A 25119-nucleotide genomic window follows, 5' to 3' on the forward strand; every position below is an offset into this window, starting at 1 on the left:
TTCAATATTTCATGGATATTACATGGCGGGTTTATCTGTAGGTTTAAACAAGCTTTAAATACAGTGATGCTCTCGATTTTGTGAAATTTCGAAGCGTCTGAGGCTAAATGACTTATAAGCTGTTATGTTAATGAAGGAATAAATCTTACACAGTATTGCAGTGTACTGATGGCCACTCTCCCATCTGCCCTCAGGCTTCTGAGTCACACCATGAAGGACCACCTGGTTCGTGTGGCTAACGAAGCTGAATTCATCCTCAGCCGACAGAGGGCCGAAGACATTCATAAACATGCAGAATTTGAGGTAAGATGCTGCGCAGTTTAGGCAAACACACAAGCATGAACACAAAATGCCCATTGAAAATATTTTTATTACGGAAGAAAAAAAGTATTAAAAAAAAAAATACGAAAATGTATATAAACTGTGATTTTCACCAGCCTGGCGCAGGAAGTTTTCATAGACACTAAAATCGTTTGCCACAATTTATCTTAAAGATGCAAGGACAGCTTTTTCAGTGAATTGGAATCAAAAATATATCATTAATTATATTTTAATAAGGACGAAGGATGTTTGCAAAATCAGTCTGGCTTTCCCCCTGTGTGACCCATGGCAACTTTATCCATTTCAGCAGCTTTGACTGCTTTGATAAGAATTCTTGACTTGTTATTGGTATGCTCTGACTGTGTATATGTTGAATAAAAACAAACAAGCGGTAAAAGTGGTGGGAAAGGTGCTGATCCAGTGGCTACTTTAAACCATAAAGTTGTAGAATCTGTCACAGTAAATCTAGAAGACAAATGTTTACTTTTCAAACATAACCCTGGCTAATTGGGAACATAGAGACACATACAGATGTAGTTTCAGGCGCGTGTTAACTGCTTTGCACATACAGTTTGGCTAGCCCCAGCTTAGTGTTAATTTATCCCTGTACATCTCAGTGTAACGGTGGACTTGCCTCTGTGTCTTAACTTCTCCTATTCCTCCTTCTAGCTCTCAGGACAAACGTTGCCATTCACATGTAGCCGCCGGGCCAACTCTGTCCTGACCCGTAGGCACCTCTCGCTGCCCCTTCGCGAGTCCAACTCCACTTCACTCCCCCGACTCTTCTTTCTAGATCTCACCAAAATCATTTCCTGTCCTGCTGAGATCCTGTCCATTATACTCCCACTGGGGGTGTATTTTGCCAATGACAGGAATATGGCATCCTCCCCTCTCTTCCATCCCTCCCACCATCATTTCTCAGGAACCTGCCAGCACTAAAAGCTGCAGACAGACCTGAGAGGTGCTGGCCTGAAGGGCTCACTGTGTGTAAGCCTTGGCCCCCACTTGGCAGTAAAATGTGATGCTTTCTTTTTTTTTTTTTTTTTTTTAAGGTTCAAGGAAGGGTCTTTCTTACATTTGGGTAAAGTAGAATCCCTTAAGACTGCAGAAAGTCAATCACAGGGGCGGAGGCACAGCACGTGCACTTGAGCATTTATACAGTGAAGAGAGCAAAACATGGCAATCACAGGCTAGACTGCTTTCCTGTGTGATTGTCATGTTATTCGGCTGAACCCGTACTGCTCATACAGTGCCAAGTGTCAGTCATTTGCACAGTATTGTTTGACATGATTTGACCTTATCATCATCAGCACTGACTCTTAGAGTATGATTAAGTTCTGCAAGGGTAATACCGGCAGTTTTTGTTTTTATTCCAGTCTATGCAGGTTTGGGCATTTGGCAAGTAAAAGCATCTTACAGTAGGTTGCTAGACTGGCCGATCGACAGACCAGGCAGTCAGTTTGCACACGATGGCCCCAAATGATCCTGCGCTGCCTCAGCCTTCTGCTGTGGCCGTGGGCCACGTACTCTTATTGTAACCATGTCCTATCCCTTCTACATTTCTCCAGCATACAGGTCCTGATTGCTAGCCTGGCATGTTGAGCAAAGAACAGACTTGCTGTCCTCGGGTCTGCAAATCTAATATCTTTCTTTCTTTTTTTTTTTCTTTTTTTTTTTTTGCTGTGTTTTCTTGTTATTTTCTCTTTCTGTATTTCTACATCTCTTCCCGCTGAGGCTTCTGGGCTTTGAAAACCTTTAAAATGTGTACTGAAATAGGGAGTATTGCAAGAATAAACAGTTGAACTGAGTTCAAGCCTTAATAAATATAAAGTCATTTGTGTAGTTACCTACACAAACTAAATAGTCTATGATGGATTTTATGACAGAGTTTATCAAGACGCTTCTGTGAGGGGTAGCTACGTGTATGGAGACTGAATTCTTTCTGCATTTTAGGGCATTGTGGGTTTGTCAGCATTCACTTTCATAGATTTTGTTTCCATATTACGTGCAACAAAGAAAACGTAGGTCCCTCTGCAAAGCTAGCTGTGTTTTGGGGTTGTCATTTGTAACTTTACCTTCCCTTGCAACCTCCCAGCTGTCCTTAATCAGATACCCAGCAAAGCTTGTCCCAAACTATGCTTCACAATTGAATTCCCCACTTAAATGCAGTTGCTCCACGGTGACCTCTGAGAAGAAGCGAACCCTGATAAGTCTTGCTCTGATATTGCTGTATTGATTTTTGCCTCTATACAAGCTCTACTTGAGCCTGCTGGAGCCAATGGTTTCATTTTGCACTGCCACAATAAAAATAACAGGCCAATGAAAGGCCCTCCACCCCCACCCTTTTGGGGGGGGTTGTGAAATAATTTTCAGTTATGTCCCAGATTTTTAAAGGGTTGTTTCTCTGCATTGTGTTGCAGTGACACTTCAGATTGGTTATTGTTTTGTGAGGAAATAAACCTCCAAATGGGCCCCCACAGCGCGTCATTTGAGGTATCAAAATAAGGTTTTCTGAAGGGGGAAAAAAAAGAGAGCAATTCCCTCCCCATCCTCTGCTACATCTGAGAAATTCTGTTTTAAACAGCAGCAGCAAATCTCAACCAAGGCACCAGCAATGAGATTAATTCGATCCATAAAAACACAAATTTATGTTTACTCCTTGTCAGATTGCATATCGTTGAGAAGGCAGTGATAGAGGAGCGTTTTGATTTAGATACCCGTTTGCCTCAGAGACGTAACATATGCTTTTTCTCTCTCACTGTCCCTCTCTTTCTTTCTCACTCACACTCTCTCTGGCTCTCTGTGGGACAGAATTGAGTTATCTTTGGCCCTGAGAGTAAGTTATTACAGCGGGCTTAGGGTGAAACAGAGATGAAGATAACTAGGGGGGAAATCCAATTACCTTTTAGGGTTCTCTATCTAATAGGATCCTTAATGTGAAGGAGATCTGCAGATCGGATGCTGCCGCCCAGCACAGCAAATGATAGACTCCGATATCTTCCACGGGAGCTGGGAGGAGAGGAAGCCCGAGAGATGGAAAGAAGGAGAGCGAGAAATCGAACTCCCTCTTTTTATGGGGCTGTTCATTAGGGATGAAATGTGGTGGGCTCAGGGGCAGAAGGGCAGATAAGAAGGCTCAGATAGGGAAGAGTGAGCAACACCCAAGTCATTTCTATTCTTACTCTTCCTTCTTGCTTCTTGCCTTTTCCCCACATATAGCCTCTTGATTCATCCTCTGCTGCTCTCTGGAGTAATTGATTTTACTGTTTGAGAGATCCAGTGAAAGCCAGACGATAGCGCCTAATTAGTGCTTGGTGTCACTGTCTTCCCTCTGCTGAGCTTGTAAAACGATCTGGCCCTTCTCTCCATGTTAATGACATTAACATTGAACTGATGCTCATTATGTTCTGTTATCATAAACCTGTAGTCTGTGGATGAGCGTTTACCACAAACTGTCAGACTGTGCTGAGCATCTCAGAGAAACTCTGGCTAAGGATGCATTTTACAGATAACATCTGTTAAAATAGTCTGAATCACCGAGGTTAATTTTTTTTAATGTAGTATACACCGATCAGGCATAACATTAATATAACTAACATGTGAAGTAAATGACACTGGTTATCTGGTGGGTAAGATATATATTAGGAAGCAAGTGAACATTTGTCTTCAGTGCTGATATGTTAAAAACAGGCAATATGCACAAAATTGTGGGTTTGACCATCACAAGGGTCGAACTGTGATAGCTAAAACTCCAGCTCTTGTCGGGTGTTCCCAGTCTGCACCAGTCATTATCTGTCAAAAGTGGTCCAAGGAAGAAATGGTGAGGAACCACTGACAGGGTCATGGGCAGCCAAGGCTGATTGATCCATGTGGGGAGCGAAGGATGCCTGTGTGGTTTGATCCAGCATACGAGCTACTGTGTCTCAAATTGAAGAGGAAGTTGATGCTGGTTCTGACAGACAGATGTCAGAAATCACAGTGCATCAGGTTCTTGTTTATGGGGCTGCATAGCAGGAGACCAGTCAGTGCTCGTGCTGACCCCTGTCCAACACAGAAAGCCCCACATTGGGCACGTTAGCATCAGAACTGGACCACATAGCAATGGAAAAATGTGACTTGGTCTGATGAATTATGTTTTCTTTTACACTCCAGTGATTTAATATCTGTGACCGGAATAATATTTTACAGTGAAATGATATCTCTGCTTTCTCTAAATTTTATTGACTGCCAATATAATTTTCTTGCAAGGCTATTGCAATGCTTTAGCAGAAGTCTTTCTCCCACTCTATAGTGCATGAGAATTATAACTTCTTTATTTAGAGACAACCTTGTTGAGGGAGTCATGTCAGCATGGCTGGTTTTCTCCATCAATGGAGAATAAACTTGACCCTGACTTTCCAACCAAGCACCTGCAAAGTTTCAAGACTGTATCTTAAACGATGTCTCTTGACGTTAGCTGTCAACAGATTTACTGTTCAGACAATCTTAGCTGTCATAACTGGTGATTTTGTGTCATTCTTTACTTTTAATTTGAGGTTACTTGATGAACTAATGAACAAACTTGTCTGCAATACCTGTCTGGTGCTAGTTATCTGAAAAGATAGAAGAAATAAATCAAGCCAAACCTAGATTATTACTACCTCTGCTGAGGTGGTTATATTTTTGGTAGTTTTCGCATGTGAGACATTCTGTCTGTAAACAGAAAGGTTTTGAATGAATTCTGATAAAAACTTTGTAGAGATGTAGACTGGAGTCAGCGGACTTAACAATCCATTAAAATTTGGCTCGCGTTCACCAAGGTCTGTAATGTTCATTTAATAATTCTTTGGTTGAAAATGGACAAAAAAGCCTTAAAATGTAGAAACTATTATTCTTACTATAGTGGTGTTTATTGCCAACTTATAGAAAGTAACACATAAAGATATAAAGTATGTCATATTTGACCTTTGACCTCCCTTTCAAGGCCAATAGATTGATCTGAATGTCTAAGAGATAATAATGAGCTATATATAATGTGAGGTTATATATTAATTAAATGGCATAACAATTTGAATACATGTGCCATCTTCATGAATAAGTATGTATTTTGTTTGAGAAGCAAAACCAACCTGTGATCAAAAACTTTCCCCCCTTGATATTTTTCATTACTCATTTAAAATAATTTTACTAAATAATTACTTATGTTCCGTTTCCACATGAATAAAAAGTAATAAAATAATTATACACACAATTATGTCAAGTCTATTAAAATGGGCTTCAACAGGAGAAATAACAAAAGCCACTTTGCTCTAGTTTTTACTGAAATGCAAATTTCTAGAAGTAAATTTAAGAAGTACAAACAAAACAAAATGAGCAAAATACTTTACTGTTTTCTTATGAGTGATACAAGTAATGCCCGGCGAGAGTGAGTGCTAATGCAGTTTCCTTATTTTTCTATTTCTCATATACCTAATAAATCGTCACTGTGGGGAGTGGGGGATACTCCACCACACACGCAGGGGAAAAAGTCAGAAACCGTAACTCCCAAAGGCTGTTTTCACCACCACATTCGCAGCACTCAAACTGATAGCTGCCACCAACTGTAGCCTGCTGTCATGTAGTTGTCGCTGCTGTAATGTAGTATGTCAGCAGGGCTGGTTTACCGAGCGTCTCATTACAGGCAAATCTGTTATAAAGAGAATGAGGGGGGGGACCCAATAAAACAAAACAAGTGTCTTTGTGCGATAGTATCGCACCACCATGAGAACAGGGGCACATTTTTAAAAAGAAAAGTGAGAAACTGCACCTAGCTCTCCAGCCTGGACAGCAGGCTCCTAACATATAATCACGTTATTGTCAAAACACGCAACACCTTGACAAACTTTAGTGTTTCTTCTGGTCCTACACACACACACACACACACACACACACACACACACGCACAGCACAGCACAGCACAGCACAGCATTGACTGTTTCACTTAAGACGCCAAGAAATGGAAAAGGAGAAGTGGGTTACAGAGAGGAGAACAGTAGTCTCAGTCCTGCTGTCTTGTCAACATAATGAAGTCCCCAGGTACCTCCTCCGCAGCTCCCATCATTATTACTGACCACCTCACCCCGAAATATGACTTTACTCCACATTTTCCTTTGTTTCACTCCGACACCATCCCTTTAGTCACTGGAGGAATGTTCTCCTGATATTTATATATATATTTTTGTTCCTATTAATGGCTGAAGGTGAGCTTGTAATGCTGGATAAAAGCACATTGCTGTCACTGCTGTATGCTTTTTAGATGTTTTTATTCACAATGAGTCTGTTTGCTGCTTTAATTCTTTTTTTTTTTTTTTTTTTTTTATTTATGTTTTTTTGGTGGAGATTTGCTTTTGCATGCAGCTTGAGCACCGTGCCACTAAAACCTTGCCTTCCTGACTTCTGGGCAACAGCAAATTCAGGAGAGGTGCAACCAAATTTTTCATCCGGTTGCGTCCTGCCTTCATTTGACTATTTTTCATCTCCAGATGACATTTTAACACGAATGATTTTTCACGTGGCACGACCTTGAAGCTGTGCCGGAGTTATCGCGCAAGGAGATGGCAGCCGTGCAGACTGATGTGGCAAAAGGAGGGCGAGGTTTTTGCAGAGACAAGTGGTTTCTGGGTAAGAAAAGATGAAGAGGCTGCCAGCCAAGCATGGTGACCAGTCCATTAAAGATCAGTGTGAGGGGAGGAGCCGGGGGAGGAGAAAGGAGGAGAGAGATACTTTGATAAGTGTTGTGCCTGCGTTAACCTTGATGGTGGCTATAGCAGTGGGCTGATGCCAGTAGCAGGGATCTGTTTCGACTGGATTAGATTATTTTTTTTCTCTCCCTCTGGCGCTCCAAGAGAAGAAGCAAAAAAATCAATACTTGGGAGCACAGCATGACAGGAGCATCATTTCAGAATTGAAGTGGCTGTCAGGCATTGTCATTTGGTGACTTTTGTTCGCCATTGTACTTTTAAGCCCTCATTTTTCTCCCCCTCCTCGTCCTTTCACTCGTTTCTTCCCCTGCCTATTGTCTGAATTCCCCTGGTGACATTTTATGTTGCAATTTGAAAACTCGAGGGCAAGAGATCAAGTGCAAGAGAATCTCTCTGCAACCAATTGGTGGTGGTGGTGGACCGATTCGCCATCTACTTTTGTTTAGCAACCGCCCCCCTCCCTCCCTCCCTCCTTTCTCATTTCATCCCCTTGTCTCACTAGACCTCCATTGTGTTCCAGGAGGAATTTATTTGTAGTATATTTGCATTCTCTGATGCCAGACAAGGACAAGCCTGATGTCTCGCCTTCCTCTGGACAGTTTCTCTGCCCGTTCGTAAATGAAACCCTCTGGGAGTGCTTGTCGACGGATGTGAGAAATTGGAGAATCTCGTAGAGCAATAGGCCCAGCCTTGGCGCACTTGTATCCCTGACGTGCCACCAATGTCAAGAGATTGCAAATCAAGCGCTTTAATAATATCTCTGCTGGTTTTGTTCCTTCCTCCTGTTCTCCGTCAGAACCTCGAGACCCTGGCTTTGTCAGACGGCGTGTTGAAGGCTCGCCGTGGCACGGCAACACCACTAGACCTTTCTCTGTCACTCTAATTGATAAACATAGGGCTGATATCTTGTAATGAGCCTCCATTCTCCGGCCTATTATACTGGTTAACCCTCTCAACCCACAGAGGGAGAGAAGGAGGGGAGCCAAGGCATCATCTAACAACTACAGCATTTAGATAAAGCTGACACTAGTACAACGCTGCTGTGTAGATGTGAAAGTCTACTCCTCGTTTTCTAACACCCCCCCCACCTCCGCTTATTATTTGTAGTCAACACGGCACAAACACAATCTGTTGGCAGCCTCGGTAACATTTAGCAGCCACAGAAAGCTTGCGTGTTTGTTTTTCTCTCGTTATAAACTCGGCTTCCGCTGTGATTAAAATTCATGTGATTTTGTTTTGTTTTTTCTTTCTCACGCTTCATCTCTGCAGGTGCGTCTTGCTTATTTTCCACCATTGTGTGATTTTTAGAGATGATTGTTGTTCTTTTCACCCTCCAGTCACGTCTGGCTAGGCCATTTCCTTCCCCAAAACTCCAACGCACATCCCTAGTTATTTATTTGAACTGTAGATGAATTGCGGGAGACACGACTCAGCGTAATTGACTCGATTAATGCCAGCCATTATCATTTCGTCTTCAACCAAGCTGTCTCCCTCCGGCAGAGCCAGCACCCACGTTGGCCCGACCCTGTCAGCCAGGCCGTGTAATGGAAGGTGCTGCCCATGATTACAATGTCGCAAGTCATAACGCTCTCACTGGCAGCAAGTTGTGCCCTGGTGGCTGTCTGAGTAGCAGGCAAACGGAGAAGAGTCTCCCATATTTCAACCCCAGCTGAGCATTTTTAACTCGGATGTCCTCGTCTCCCTCTCTCTTTTTTTTAAAGTGTGTTTTCTTATCAAAAATAATCACACTGACTGCTTTAGTGGCTCACAAAGAGGCATGATATGAACTAAAGTGGAAACAAAGTTTTAATTTATTTCTTATGTTTCTTTGGCATTCCTTGAAAGGAATGAAAGAACAGTCTGTTTTTAAAATGCCTCTGAATGCCTCTCTTCAGTTTCTGTCCTCTATCCTGTCAGTGCGACCTGTATGCGAGGGAAAGCAAGGTGGTGCCAGCAGGGAGATTTACTTATTCGCTCCAACCTTCATAATAGCATAACATAATAAGTCCTTCATAATACCCCGGCATATTCTCTGACTTCACATCAACGGTATGACCCCTGGAATTAACTGTGACTTGTCTTTTCCACTTAGAAGCAAACCAAAGTTTGGGTTTTAATGGCGCTACTTACATGCTGAGCTTTTTTTTTAAAAAAAAATTTTGGTTGTTATTTTAAGGTCGAGTCTGTGAACTTGGCCTGTTCTCCCACAGACTTTGGCTTCGGATAGAAGCAAAGCCCATTACAGCATGGAGGGTTTGGGTGTTTGGGCAGGCTCAACACACAGGTGATGAAGTGTTTGTTTATGGTTATGAGTTTGAACCCAGCACCGCTGATTAGTACTGCAGACTTTACATGTCTCACACAGGAGCAGATAGAAGTAGACTCGTTGCAGGCCTGCTACTTGCTATCTGTATAAATGATGGAAACCTGCAAGGAGCTTAATGCATATAACTAAGTAGAAAATTTGGGGACTCACAGATTGTCCCAGATTTAAGGCACCCTTTTCTGTATGAAGTATAGTGACTAGGTCATCGTTCTAGGAAGGTCAGGGCCCCCTTTAATTCCACATAAAGAGACTTAGATTGATAATTAAGCAGCCCACAGAAAAGCCCCTCTGTGATTTATACCTATAGATTTTCTGTCAGATATGAAATGTTGTGCTTGAAATTGAAGAGGAGGGCCCATTATAAAGCGCTTTACCCTTAACTTTGAGAGGGCTTGTTGTATTTGTTCAGCCATGCTTTTGAGTTTAATAGTTACTGTATGACTGCTGCACTAGTCAGTCAGTTTAACGCTAATCTAAAGGTGGTCGATAATAAACAGTCCTATATCATACCCAGACTATGCGATTAATCATGCAATACAAAGCCCATGTTCTTCTTCTTCTTTGTTTTTTGACTTCTCATCATCAATATGCATGCCACAGTAAGTCACGATTGCAGCCTGAATACGCTGTAAAAATTGGTTACGAAAGCTCCAAACACTGTTTCAAATTATAGCCCCTATTGTCAGAAGGTGTTTTAGTTTCAGCATCGCTGCCGAGTTCAAAGGCCCGTTCTGATAACAAATTCAGACAGAGAAAAATGTCCTCCCTGTGCATTGTAGGTATCGTGTGATTTGGTGTGCTGGAGGGCATTAGAAAATACATGTCCACTGTTATTAATCAACATGACACGAGGGCAGAAATGACCCCCTGTGCTTTTCATTTGGTTCTATTCAGAGTAGAGTTTCTGTATGTGAAAACACCATTGTGCTCATATCTGTGTGGTTTTTGTTTGTGTTATTTACACACAAGAGCACGGTGTAATGTGTGGCACATGCATGTGTGATTTTTGTTTTGTTTTGGGGGGTTTTGGCGATGTGCACTTTATAGATTATGCTAGGGCATCGTTATTAATGTATGTGTGTTTGTTTTCCCTCTCTTTTCCAGTCTAGCTGTGCTCAGTACGCAGCAGACAAACGTGATGAGGAGAAACTGTGCGACCACTTAATCCGTGCGGCCAAGTACCGCGACCATGTGACAGCCACGCAGCTCATCCAGAAGATAGTCAACATCCTGACTGACAAACATGGAGCCTGGGGCGGCTCTTCCATAAGGTAAAACAAAAACTGTGGTTGTGTAAAGTGTCAAACAGAGCTGTGCTCCGCTTTCAAATAAGATCAGATTAGACGTATTATAAAAATGTTTTTATTTATTTCCCCCCTCCCTCACGCTTATATTCACACAGTATGCTTTAGCTAGTCCATTATTAATCCATTATTTTATTTAGTGTGTGTGTGTGTGCGTGAACATGTTTTTTGTCTCATCATTATGTTTTCTTTTTGATAAGCCCGTATAATCGTAAGAATCAAGAAGCAACATTATTACTTTAATTTCATAGAAATGCCTTCAATTGCATCCAGTTGTCGGGCTTGAAAATTATTCAAATCGCCATTATGGTTTTAATCTCATTATCTTTAATCTCAGCCACCAGTACTCATGACTTTGATTAAATTAGATTTGCAAAGGTGAAAATGTCAGCCGCGGGTTGAATGATGCATTGATTCGGGGGGAGAGATGAAAGCCATTTGAACAGCTCAGTTCCCATTAAGAACAGAGGGAACCTTATCCTCTGTGTTTGTTTCGCCAAATAGGCAGCACAGTCCAATGCAGCTATTCCCTAATGATGGCTGTTTGTGCAGGTAGTGTGTAATGGCGAGCTCCAGAGACGGCTGCTGGCTCACGCTTGTTAGGCTGCACTAAGTCTCCAGGGACTCGTCTGGCGAGGGTTAGTTTGCCGTTGGATCAGGAGTCTATCTCTCGCTGCCTTTGTTTTCCTTTTCTATTTGTTTCTGTTTCATATCGGCATCAGGTTATGGTGTATTATTTGTCATATTTTTCCTGCCTTGATCCAATCTCCCTCTCTCCCCTCCTTCCATCGCGCTCTCTCTCTCTTTCTCTCTGTTTGTCTCTATGTGTACTCACACAAGGCTGCGCCATTTAATATGGATATTGTGTTCTACGAGCTCTGGCTAGAAAAGTCCCCCATTACCGCTGCTTTATGCCGCTGTACTATTGATGGTTTTCCTAATGGCTGCCGATGGGCGCAGGGAGCCATTGGCACTGAGCCTTGGAGTGCAGCGCTCTTTTAATAAATCACAATCAGTCTTGTGCCATTACATCAATATTTTTGGTCAATTACTGTGAAGGTCAGGTGGTGCAGCTTCGCACCAGAGCCGATGGTATGTGGGCATAGGAGAAACATCTGGTGCTGCAAATCTCTGAAAAAAAGAAAAAAGGAAACGATGAATGTGGGAAAAACAAACAAAAAACCCCTTCTGCACACCTGTATACCTGCAGGCTTCCTAATAAAAGATTTTCTTCTTCTTTATTTTTAATTTCATATATACACACAAAGCATGTGGTGCAGCATCATTCCTGATGGTAAATAAGGAAGGGGGGAGGATGGATTCACCCAGTGAAACCCGCAACCTCTTTTCCAGCTGTGAAAATGAAATCCAGGAACACAAAGACAATACGCAGCTATGATTGCGTCCTTTTTGTTGCATGGGTGTTAAAAACTGTAGGCTGCCTGCTCACATGCCATAAAACCGTATTCCCCAAAGTTTCCATTCAATAAAGGGTCTGAAAATGAAAATATTCTCACAAGCTGATGGGAATTGTTGTTTCCTCACGGCAGGCATCTAATATCTTGTGACACAGTGTGACCTGCCTGAATGCAATTTGTGTCTTAATATCCAGCTTACAGCCGCCCTGGCCTCTGGAGAAAAGAGGTGTTAGGTGATTTTCCTTTTTCCATTCCCCTCTGCTTCTTCTCTGTCTGCAGTTCTGTCTTTCTGTCAGTCTTTCACCACATGTAGTTCCTTGTCCCCTTTTCCCTCACTCTTTGTCCTTTTGCTCTTTCTAGTTTCACACCCACTTCAGTTGTATCACTGAGTGTCCGAGGAGGAATCCTTTCACCAGACAAAGGGTGTCTATCTTTTTTTTTATGCCCTTGTCTGTCATCTAGTTTCAAGACACAGACAGATCCACGGTCAGACAGATAGGTTGACTACCTGTTCATCCATGCATTTGTGTCCCAGCACCTTGAGACTCAGGTGTACAACATGTCAGCCTGCTGTCTTTTTAAGAGAGGAAAAAGTAAATGAATAGCTAGCAAGATGATCACAAATGAAACAACTGTCAGATATCCTTCTTTTTTTTCTTTTTTTTGCTCACTCCACTTTTCCCCTCCTTTTTGGAGCTTGGGTCCACCGAGCATCAAGCCTGCTGTGGTGTTTATTTGGGTCAGGAATCATCTTTCATGTATATGACACCTAGACAAAGTCGACAGACAGAGGGGAGATGAGGGCAGATGATGGAGAACGCCAACTCGCGGTCTCTGGGGACAGACACTACTCTCCTCTTTTTCCCCTCTCATACCTTCTCTTTATTGCATTCTAATAGGCTGACTAATGTACCATGGAAATTCACTCTGGATGCTGGAAGCAGGGAAAGTAAAAGGAAGGTGGCTGCAGCTGGAAAAAGATTGTGTGATGTAGAAGAAGTGTGCATACTTTTTTTTCTAACCAGAGCAGTTGTTTATTGATGTCACCAGTCTCTCTGAGACAAATGCAAACATTATTCAAGTTGCACGTGCAAGCTTGCAATGGTATCCTTTTATTTCCACTTTACTTCAAAAATCCTCACCTACAGCGAGCCCCTCCAGACAGACAGACACACACACACACACACACACACACACACACACACACACACACACACACACACACACACACACACACCTTGAGCACCGACTCCTCTCCCTCTGCTCCTCCTTCCTCATATAAGCAGCTCATTTTCTGCAGCACCGCTGCTCTAATGGACGCCCTTAGGCTAGAGGCTTCCCAGCCAAGGGACATCCATCTTTTGGCATGTCATACTCCCGCCCGGCAAAAAATCTTTGTGATGTGCACTCCAATTTTTCTTCAGTAAATCAAATCTTCCTTCCTTCAGAAAGATGAATGCTTTAGGGTTGGAGTGTTATAGAGAAAATCAATGCCGGCAAAATTGAAACAGTATGCCCCCGTATTGATCGGCCTTGTGAGATCGAAAACCAACAGCTTTGTAACTGTTCCAGTGGACAGTTAGCTGACCTGTAATGGACAAACTATTGATATTAGCATTACTATTTTATCTTGTGCTACGTCATTTCACCAGTGCAGTGTTGAGGGGAAAGAGGCCGGAGCTTAACATTCCCAGAAAAGCTTTTTTCCCTCCTTTTTAGGCAGTGATACATCATGACATGAGACGCACAAAATGCCGTGGAGACACTGGCATGCCACTTCAGTTGTTAAATGATTGGATTTATTCCAGTTTTGCTTTGCTTCAGCTGTTATGGTATGGGCAGTAGTATTGTGTCTTATGTTAATGCTGTTTGAGCACAGGCACAGTATTTAGTCGTCCTCCTTCATTCACGACCACAAACCTCTGCTGCTTGTTTTTTAAATTTAATGAGATCGAACTAGTTTTAGATTGAATTAACTAACTTTCTGAGCACAGATGATGGTCAAAATTTCCTGTAGCCCAATCAAAAATCACCACATGTGATGAATGCTTTTTGTCACGTTGTCAGAATGGAAAACTGAGAAATCAGAATAACCAGTGTTTTTTGTTTGTTTGTTTGTTTTGGCAGTGTCTACTTGAGAAGCACTGAAATAAGATGCCGAATACAAATCTCTGAATTACAATAAATTCTTATGACACATAGTTACTGTTACTACGGTGAGAACGTTCACGTTCACATTTTATTTATTTGTTTATTTCAGTAAACGACCGCATGAGAAGCTGCGACAGCCAGATTAATCTCCACTCGTACGCTTTCATTCCAGACTTAAATCACAATTATGATACATAATACTGAATGTAATGCATGTGTTAAAGCTGAGGTCTGCACAGTGTCTGCACTGCGTTGCGTGCTCGCTTTATGGACACACTGTACATTAAGGCTGCACTGGTACTGTGGATGCAGGGCTGAAAAAGGAAATGGGACTCTGGCATGTCATTGGAGATTATAACCATAGGAAACAAGAGCATAACAGTTTAGAATACACTGACTCTCGGAAATGCGTGACACGAGAGGGGCAGGAAGACGGGGAGAGAGAGCGAGATGAGGAGAAGGATGAAACAAAGCACTGGAGAGAGAGAGAGATCTGTTACAGGAGGATCAAAAGTTTAGATGGAGACAAAGACAAGATGGTGGCATTTCTCTACACCATCCTTCCATCCTTTCACAGAGCCATTTAGATGATCGATTTTGCAAATCTGAATGTTAAATGTTGAGCGAGTACATAGCTGTGTATCTATCAGACACCCCGATTTGCTTTGTGTTTGGATAAAGAATAAACAGATCATTCTTTATTGAGTGATTTTTAAAAACTATTTCCAGTTGGATTACGTTTTGCAATCCAAATTTATTATTAAATCCAAAGCCAAAACGGGTTGGCTTTAACATTTCATTTAAAATGGGATAAGCCCTAAAATACGACTGCGTTGATTTATATAGGGAAAAACCGTTTCCTTGTGTAGAATTAGCTACTAATTTTTAACTGCTAATGGCCTTTTGGTTTGCTTATAAATACTCGGGAGTCTAAACACAAACATGACCCAATGTACTGAGCTTTGGCAGCTGTAGCGGTGCGTAGCTTCCATGTCGTCTGAGGCAGAGACAGTTGTTTCCTTTAGTCCAGGTCCTGACTCCTTCAAAACCAATTAGTTGGGGCTCGAGTTGTGGTCATCCATCTGCCTTCATACAGCCATAAACATATAGCATAAACATACTACGCGAAGCAATACAAGGCTGCCTTCAGCTATGTTCATCTCTGTAAACGAGACGCTCTGTAGCGCACAGACGGTCTCCAGCACCCAAGTCCTTAAACGGGTTTAACATAAAAACCTCCAATTCATTAATCACTGACTGCGACGTGCGTCTGGCACTTGGACAAAAAGGATGTTCCTTAAATCTCTGGGGAAGCTGTTCAAGTTTGACAGACATGCGTTCCATCAGTTACATAAAATAACGTGCCACGAAGGCCCTACCATGCAGTCTGGCTCATAGATATGAATTAGAATATAGCCTTAATGATAACATTTACCTCTACTGTATATACACTACAGTGGCTGGGCCTGTAAGGAATAGTAACAACATGTCATGGTGAAACATATTAACAGCTGATGATGTCCATATGTTACCATGGTTAAGTGAGGCGGTATAGACCGAGGCTCAAAAAACTACACTTAGATCACTTAAAATGACAACAATAGGATATTGGTTAGGTCGAAATGGGTATTTTTAATCATTATCATTTAAATTATTTTTATTATTATTGTTTTATTTATTTTTTTTAAAAATGTAGTGTAGCGGTTACACATCATGTCTGAGCTGGCCGCATACTGTATATGCACCTATGACACAGCTTTCCTTAGCATGTCATTTAATGTGCAGGTGAGAGAGAATAAGAGGTACACCTGTACACACCAATTGACTTTGCACCTCACTTGAAGTTGTGTGTGGGTAATACAATCGCAGTGCAGCCCATGAATGCTAAAAAAAAAAAAAGCAATAAACATGTCCTTCATGTCCTTCATGTCCTATCACAAATGGCTAACTTAGAAAAAAAATATTAACACTGTTTCTATCCAGTTGGCTACATAATAAAAGGCAGGCTGCAAGTTCAAACTTCAAGGCATTTCCAGCAGTGGGACGCATCACCAGAGGCATTTCTGCTACAGGCTGTATGTAAAAGATGGAAGTAGCCATTGTGGTGTCACATGTTGGTTTGCAAAGCCTGAATCGGAGCCTTTTCACAGTTTTCTTCCTTTTATTTTGAAACTAATGTGAAGAATTTGGGGGAAGATCTTGCTCGCCACATCCAGGATCCATATAGGATATCAGCTTTTCAGTCACACAGTAAAGCATGCTTTATCTGTGGTTCAACTCAAATGGGGATCAGGTATTTATTTAAACAATGAACATCACTTTTTTTCCAGTGACGCTTTAAAGCTAAGTAATATTTACTGCTTGAATCTAGCTTTTGAACTCTCCCCTTGCTAGCCATGAAAAAGTATTCACGTTTAAGGCACTTCCATATTTATTTCACTTTTCAGACCCATCTTTTATATACAGTTTATCAGCGCAGCATTGCTGCTTCTCTGCCTGCTACAGTCACCCACTCTGGTCGCATCATAAGATCAGACTGCTCGAGGCAAGGTAATTAGCATGCTAACTTTAGTAGCTATTTCTGCAATAAAATACACAGACATCAGACACAATGTCACGCTCTAATTTCATCACTTTATCACTTTATCTTCAAGTCCTTGCTTTTCTCTAACTTCCCGGTATCTTAGAAATGTTCGGGACTGCCAGTTGGAAGTATGACAGAAGGTCACGATACCAGAAAGAACAATTACACCACCCCTAGCTTCCTGCCTCGCTGCTCACAGCCAGGCAGGATTCAGTAGCAACTATCAGATTTATGAGTTTCATATACCTTAAGAAAGTATATGGCCTTGGTGGAGCAAGGTCACGATAAAAGGGTGCTGATCAATATCTGAATGAAAAGCCATTTGGGAAGTTTTTAGGGCTTTCCCCCTCCTTTCTCCCTGGATGCAATATCTGCAGAGTATCGATTGTTCCGGGGCCAGTAGTTAGTCAAAGGCTATCTCCTTTGACTAACCCCTTTGCAGCGTGTCAGCCCCCCTTCTTCCTCTTGATAGATTGGTATGCTTCCAGCCACTGTAATTACACCATGGGACCAGCAGGTCATTTATTTTGCTACTTTCAACATTCCCCCCCCCCATCCAAAAAAAATTGCCTTTATCTTTAGAATCCAGCACTTTGTCGTGCAGCTATAGGAGAAGAAAACGACACATAAAACAACAAGGTTCCCTCCTATAGAAAGGGTAGTATTGTGAAGACGAAGGATTGCCTTTACTTGTAGATTTACTTCACAGCCCCTGTGTCTGAGTTCAAGTTCAATCCGGATAAGTTTGACGGGTAAGCTCGGCGACGTTTAGAGTTAATTCTAGTTATTAATGCTGATACTAATATTAATGGGCTGAATTTTTAAAACAGTGGTTAAAAAATAAAAACAAGACTCTAACCGTATCTTCAGGGACTTCTTATTACTGAAGCATATTCAGGCTCAAACACTTCAGTCCACTTTGATAAACCTGTATAATCTAATTTAAAACTGTAATTCTTCCATAAATTGTTATTTTGCAATATGATAAAAATGATAAAATATGTATTTGTAAAGGGTAAATTTATGTGTGCACGTGCTGATGTTAATTGCATTTTTTTCCCTTCTCCAAATCGAGATAACTAACAGGGTCATTATAGTTACTGCTGCACTTGACACACACATGCACACACTCTGGATTATCAGTGGTGTAATGCACGCAGCCATATGATGGAGAGAGGGGAGGAGGTGCTCGTGAATAGGCGACAGCACTACATGAGGTTGTCGAGTGTTGTAGTGGTTCTTTGGGGCACTGAAGGAAAAAGCATAATAGACCTACTGTCTACATAGAGTGGAAAAGAGAGGAGAACATTTGCTACTAAGTTTCCCAAAAAATTGTTTGTAATTTGGTGTAATTTAAACGTAATAAACTGATGTATTATTTTAGAATTTTCCTTTTTTGTCCCGTAGAATTTGAAATCACCTGCCTTGTTTTGTTGCTTTAAAAGGAAAAGTTTTAAAACTGATATTTCACAAATGTCCTCTGCTTTTTATTTTAATGTCAGGCTCCTGAGTTAGTTTTGTCGTTCAAGGTGCGAGGTTAAACATGACCCCAAGTTTGTGTTATGAATGGGGACCTTCAGACTCCTTTGGGGGGGGGAAAGCCCTTTTCCTCAGACTTCCTATCTCAGCTGACCTTGAGCTTCTCCCCTATGTTTTTCTTTGGGGGAGCGGGTGTTAGAAATGTGGGTACGTGTTCAGATTTGTCACAGCATTCAAGATCAGCTCTGAAAGCTAGAGGTCAGAAGATTATTACAATGGGACAGTAATGGCAGAATTATGCAACTCCGGTCCAGTGGATGCCCTCATTACCTAGCAGTACTGATGATAAATGGCCTTAAATGCATGTTGTCAAAATGGCAGGAAAAATGTGACTCTTCATCAAAAATACAGATGGTACCACTTCATTGCTGTCACAGTGGAAGTCTGCGGATGCTATTTAGTATGTATTTGATATTTAGATGATACTTATCAGCAAAAAAAAAGGAGCTGAAGCTGGGAGCAGAAGCTGGACGGGTTTCCTTTAAATGTTTTCACAGCACGGTAAACGATCCTGTCTTTGGTCAATATTTACCGCTTTACTAATCCAGCACTTTTCCTTTTACGTCCCATGAAATCTGATATAATTAGTGTGTAATCATCTAGCCTTTGTTGGTGAATTTACTCTGAGTGTAATTGCTGCTAATTGGAAGCCTCACAGTAAGCTGATGGTAATTAGGGCTTGATTTGCATTATTTCATTTGGCTGCACTGCATTGTGGGGAGTCTGCAGCCTTTTGCCATCCACCCATGGGAGTGCTTTGATCCTCACAAGCTGGTGATGTTGCAGAGATGCAATATCATGCTCTCTTTTATCAGATCACTTTTTGAAAGCTCTTGGATGAATTGGAGTTAATTGGAAGGAGTGGTAGCGGCTTACGTTGTGCCAGTAATGAGAGCTTGAGCGCTCTGGTGTGCTAGGGAGTGAACCCTAGGGTGATAAAAGCAAAGCAAGTGAACATACAGGGACTTTTCATAGATGTTAGGTAAGGAATTCACCCACATTGAAGGCTTTTACCTCTTTTTTTCCCTCTCTAAACATATTAATATTCTTTAATTAGATACGTTTTAATAATTTTCTCATTACGGCCCTCGTGTAATGTTGGGTTAAGCTTATATTAAAAAAAGACAAATTAAATGACTTTATACTGTGATTAATAGTAAGGATAGGCAAGATTACATGTGCACTGTCATTTAAGGGGATGAGATGGAAATGTCGTCGTGTCTGTGACCCTGGTATCACCTCTGGTGAATCTGGTAAACAACATTAGCAGAGGTAAATTAACATCCACACATGTAGATGGTGTCCTGTACACCTCATTGTAGCGGGAAGGATAGGCATTGATGCACATGTAGAAAATCACTCCGGCAAGACTTAATCATGCCAAACAATTTCAGCGGGAAGGTATTTGGCCCTGTTTCATTTTAATTTGAGTCTGGAGAGCCCGTCGAGGCGATCGCTGCCACCGTTTGACAAAGAGCCAGTCCTCCAGCAACCAGTCCTCAACATGACAAATCCTCAATCTTCTTCGCTCTCTCCCGTTTCTTCTAAACACATGGTTTATGCAAATCAAAGCAAAATGATCTTGGGGATAGCAGCAATGTTTGAGCAATTTGAGGGCTGCCAATAGGAACTGGCATTAATATAAAATAAGCAAGGGAGGAAAATCTCCGGTGCATATGCAGGTCTCATTGACTGTATCCAAATGAATTTAGCAGAAAGGTTATGAATGACTGTTTGTGGCAAAGTGCAGTCGCTTGTGGTGATATATGAAAGTAGATTCACTCTGCGTGTCACGCACGCTGTGGTAAAGGTCATTTTATCATTTACATACCGTTTTTAATAGAAACCTGTGCGAACCTAGATTTCTCCTGCCTCTTTATTCATGTTCACCCCTAAAATGTAGAAAATGCTAAAATCAAGCAAAACATAATAGCGTCAGGAAGGCAGTTGGATGATTATTATTTATTTTTTTTGTATTTTCATATTTTAAAATAAAATAAAAAACAACAACAAAAACTGAAAATAGCAGCCCAAAAAAGCCCCAAAATAGTCCTCATTTCTCCTTGTCTTTAAATCCTGAATGCTGGCACAGAGCTAACTGTACTATCAGACTTTAAGGACTCGCAGACAGAATCTATTAACATGTTTAAATGCCACATTTATTAATAGTAAATAGGTACTTAGAAACCCAGAAATATCAGTAGTTTATGATTATTAATAGAGAGGGCATTATTCAAAATCTAAATCTTTATTTTGATTTTGGTACAATAAAATCAAAAGGACCATAAAGTCATATGCAGTCCTATTCAGAAAGTGTCAGCACATCTTATTAAACTTTTTTTCCATGGGCAAAATTTTTAAGAAGAGAATTTCTAATAAATAAACAGTATAAAAATATAAATATATATGTGTGTGTGTGTTACTGTATGTTGCCTAATTAAACTCTGCCTACTCACTAAGGGGATTATGGGTTAGTGAAGCATGCATGTGTAATAGTCAATAAAACAAAGTAAACAAAAGATATCCAGACTTAAAGGGTTAAGTTATGTATAAAAAGGGAAAAAAACACTTTGTATTTGGTTGAAATCACAATATTTGAGCTGGGAATAAGTGTTATAGACCTTTTATGGACAAATTCTTTCAAAACATGTTTAAATATTGTAATTTCACTCAACAGCCATCATATCGAGATCCTTAAATAACTTTGATTCTTGATTTTTATTTGGGTAGACGCCACTTGTGTGTGTATACATGGGAACAGTTAATAGTAGAAGAGGTAATATAATTCACTTAGCCCTCCACTTTTCTAAACTTCCCCCCCACAAATAAGCATTTCATTAATCCTGATGCAACCTCTTCATACTGACTGAATACGTCTCACAATTAAAGCATTTATTTATTATGTCACCTAACCGTGCCAGATCTACTTGGACTCGTCCTTTGTTTTGATGTAAATGGAGAATTAGAAGTAGCACAACTGAAATCTTAAAGAGCCCAACTAGTAAAATATTTCCTCGCAGTGGCGTTGATGGTTTGTGTTGAGTTGATTAAATTGGAGGGGTAGCTGTTCTGTTTACAGATTAGAGAGAAAAATCGGGGCTACACAAAAGGAGAAACTTGCACTCCATTTGTTCTGTGTGTTGGTAAACTTCCATCCAAAGATGTTTTTAAAAAAAGGAAAAAAGAAAGAAAAGAAGGTAAATAGAATTTACAGCCTCGCATAAAATTCTTGTGCAGTAGCCAATGTGGTCCACATTAGAAAAGCTTAGCATGGCTCAACGTTTCCTCCATAACGCACAAACACACAGCCCCATGTACGGCTTGAAAGCACTGGTGTATACAGCATGAAAGTACTGCTCATACTTGAAATCATGCACGCAGACGGCCTCTGATTCTCCCCCACTTTGATCAGCTGCTGGTGCTCACTTCCGGCTTAACGAGCGGGCCTTCCAGACACCTTTTTATGACCGAACTAATTACTAATTACACAAGTGGTTGGCGCGAGCCACAGCACAACGTGGGCCCTTTTGTTATTTTAATTGTTGTTATTTTGAAGAATGGTGCTTCAGTAAATTCTGCCAAGGATACCAGAGGAGGATGGATGAGCCCTGAATAATTTATTATCTTTGTGGAAACACACTCAGCTTGTGTTGGGGGGGGGGGGGATTGCATAGTGCTGTACATCTCCATTCTTGTTATAGCGGCGCTCGTATTGGGGATTGATGACGAGGTATCTTTCATCGTACGTCCACCTCTTCTAGCAGCCTATCATTAGGGCTTCCACTGTCGCCTCTGCCCTGGATGAATATGAGTGGCAAACGCAGTCCGCTCCATGCCGTAACTAATTACTCCAGGCAATGGTTCCCCCTCCTGATGGATTAATGTGTATTGTGTGAACTGGACAGATCCCCACCTTCCATGAGATGAGAGACGAGCCCATCCCGATTCAGAGGCGCTTGCACAACCTTGATAATTATTTCCATAGATGAATGAAATTGCAGGCGGGATGATGAAGTGGCCATTTGCGTGCGGGGGCTATCACATGCAAACATAGAGCACAGGCTTTGTCACCACTGAGAAATCTGGTCCTGCACAGATCTCTGTCCCCAGCGTCGGTCTAGCTTGCATTCAGCACACACACGCTCGCTTTCAATTCACAGCTCTGAATATACAACATCAATATTCATTTTCTCCAGTTTTTGGTTTCATGGCTAAACATTTTCATGCATTATTTCTATCTACTCTACTATAAATATATGCCGAACAGCTGCCACTGTCCACTTGTCAGCCGTTTGAGACTGATTTTTTTTCCTCCCCTTTTTAAAAAAAATCTAGATAAATCAAATAATCAGTGGTTTTCATTAGCTAGGGCGTGCAGGGTTTTAAAGGACCTGCTTGGAAATTGTATTTATTTTCTTGCGTATAGCTCTTTTCCCTTTTAGAGGCCCCTGTGTGATCATTGGTGTTGGACTGAAGATTTGTGAGGAGCTCCCGGCCGGAGCGGCGTTCAGTAGTAGATCGCATAAAGCATGCTGGGGTTCTCCCGTCGTAGCCAATGCCACTGAAACCATAAACCGTGTCTTCCTACAACTTTAACCTTCGCACAATTCACTTCAGCCTCTTATGAGCAAAAGGTTTTTATAAATTTTTACTTCGTAATGTTTAAGGATTGCTTTTTGTCATCACTGATGACTTAAAGTAGACTTGGTTTTACTGGCTTCTAGGATCAACATAGTCAAAGATGTAACATGTAAATGTAATGAGAGCAGATGGATTCTGCTGATTAATAAGACGTATTTTTCACACACCAGAGAAAACATTTACATTACCTCACTAACGGCGAAGCAGCTCTCTAAACTCAGTTCAGTGACATCAGCGTAATGCCAGATGAGAATTTCTATACTTCCTAATTTTTCCCCTTTGAAACATTTAGTTCAAGAAAAAGGACTATTTGACTTGAGTCAGTTAGGATTTAGTTTCACTAAATAGCCAACAACATGTTATTTTTTCCTCCAGTCTGAGTTTTTCATCATTACATTTAAACAGTTACAGTTTTTCTTGCTGCCTAGTTACCAAAGGAACTGATTTCCTAATAAAAAGAAGAGAAATAAAAGCACCTAAACAGAACAAAACGACTGCTGCGACGCTTTGTTGTGCCTTCAGTCTCTTGATTTTACTAATATTTTAAATAATAAAAATAGAAGTTCTTATATAGCCTGCGTCACAGTCCTCATTAAAAGTTAACACTTTCCTTTCCTTGAGAGCAGAATAATTACTGATCAGTTCTGGTAAAGGATGATGTACTTCGGGGACAAATATTGAACTCATAGACATTGATTAATATTGGTAATGCTAACCATCCTAGTTTTTGTAATGGCCTTTCCGTATCATGCTAGCTATAACTCTGACAAGAGGTGTCCTGCTGGGCTTGGGATGAGCCTGGAATGAAAGTGCGTGCCACAACAGTGTGTGCAAAATGATCGCACTGTCGTTTACTCTTTGAACTGTGATGGCGCACACTTACTCAGCTCCTCTTCCCAAAGAGCGAATCAAAAGAGGGGGATAAAACTAAAAAAAGAGAGCACCTTTGCTTCTGGGATGGAGAGCCTCATTGTCAGGGGCAGGGATACAATAATGTGGGATTTCAGCTTGTGTGTAAGTGAATGTTTTTAAAGACAAATTCTAAGAGTTTGGTGGGGGGGAGCCCTCCAAACACAATGCTGGCTTTATGTATGCTTGCTCGGACCAAGTGCTAATGCTGGGTTGCTATACCATGCTGGCTGGTAATTGCTAACACATGTGCTACCTCTGTCTCGTTGCAGCAGGCCGAGGGACTTCTGGCGCCTAGACTACTGGGAGGACGATTTAAGACGGCGACGTCGTTGCGTCAGGAACCCCTTTGGATCCAGTCACTCAGAAGCTACGCTCAAAGCTGTGGCTGAACATGGTCAGTCTCATCCACCAGGTTTTTGTGCCCCCCCCACTCCCCCGCCTGTTCATAGCACAGCCTTTCTTACTCATTTGGTGGTAGCACCAGCTACAAGGCAATAAAAATTAGTCCTCACACTGCAATAAACGATTTATTGTACCACAAAACGGAGGAGAAGAAAAACACCCACATTTGAATTTCACACACAGGTAATTTCATACACAGCCACCCATTATGCAAAACCGAACTACCGCCTTCGTATTGGCTTGCTTTATTCAGAACATGTTTAACTGAGATGTTGTGGATAACATGACGTATTGAATTTTATTTATTCTTTTTTTTTCTTGGCTGCATAACAGTGGCTGATATAAGTGGTAAGTAACATTCACTCAGCCTCATATTTTCTTTTTTTCACCTTTCGAATGAAGGATCACTGTCGGATTTGAACTTTTCATTTCAGGAAGATTTTTAGAGTTGAAATTAAATGTATATAATTTTTCATATTAATCAAACCATCCATTAGGTCCTTGTTTGTTTTGGTGTTTGTTTTTTTTGCTAGCCTTAAAAGAAGCCACACCCATTAAGATAGAAGTGTTTGATCACAGGATGAAGGTGATCGGTCAGAACAACTTTGTGTCCAATCACTCAACCCACTAAAGGAGAACACAGACCCCAGCAATGCCAGCAAACCCCCCCAAACATAATAGAACCTCCTGTGCTAAGACTTTGGCTTTTGCTATTAATTTGTCACTAATATGTGTAAGTCATGTCTAATATTATTTAACAGTAAACATTGTGCCGGTCCTTCAAGTTTATTAGAATGCTAGC

The 25119-nt window shown here is 41.2% G+C and overlaps 1 protein-coding gene and 1 long non-coding RNA gene across 9 annotated transcripts in view; one reads left to right on the top strand and one right to left on the bottom strand.

Moving 5' to 3' along the window:
* Positions 1 to 25119, top strand: part of lrba (LPS-responsive vesicle trafficking, beach and anchor containing) — a 176107-nt gene that overhangs the window by 76838 nt on the left and 74150 nt on the right. For 4 of the 7 annotated variants that reach the window (XM_004549310.3, XM_014413347.3, XM_014413348.3 and 1 more), the window contains exons 35-38: positions 195 to 303; positions 10471 to 10637; positions 24185 to 24309; positions 24651 to 24665. In XM_004549310.3, coding sequence (XP_004549367.3) covers positions 195 to 303; positions 10471 to 10637; positions 24185 to 24309; positions 24651 to 24665 — 416 coding nt within the window. The remainder of the gene's footprint in view (positions 1 to 194; positions 304 to 10470; positions 10638 to 24184; positions 24310 to 24650; positions 24666 to 25119) is intronic. The other 3 variants (XM_004549315.3, XM_004549316.3, XM_012918692.3) reach the window with 1 other exon arrangement.
* The window catches only part of LOC143418986 (uncharacterized), an 82364-nt gene continuing 68668 nt past the window's right edge, over positions 11424 to 25119 (bottom strand). For both annotated transcript variants that reach the window (XR_013098935.1, XR_013098936.1), the window contains one exon: positions 11424 to 11801. This is a non-coding gene — a long non-coding RNA (uncharacterized LOC143418986). The remainder of the gene's footprint in view (positions 11802 to 25119) is intronic.

Source organism: Maylandia zebra, linkage group LG6 (assembly GCF_041146795.1).
Source record: "Maylandia zebra isolate NMK-2024a linkage group LG6, Mzebra_GT3a, whole genome shotgun sequence".
NCBI classification, from domain to species: Eukaryota; Metazoa; Chordata; class Actinopteri; order Cichliformes; family Cichlidae; genus Maylandia; species Maylandia zebra.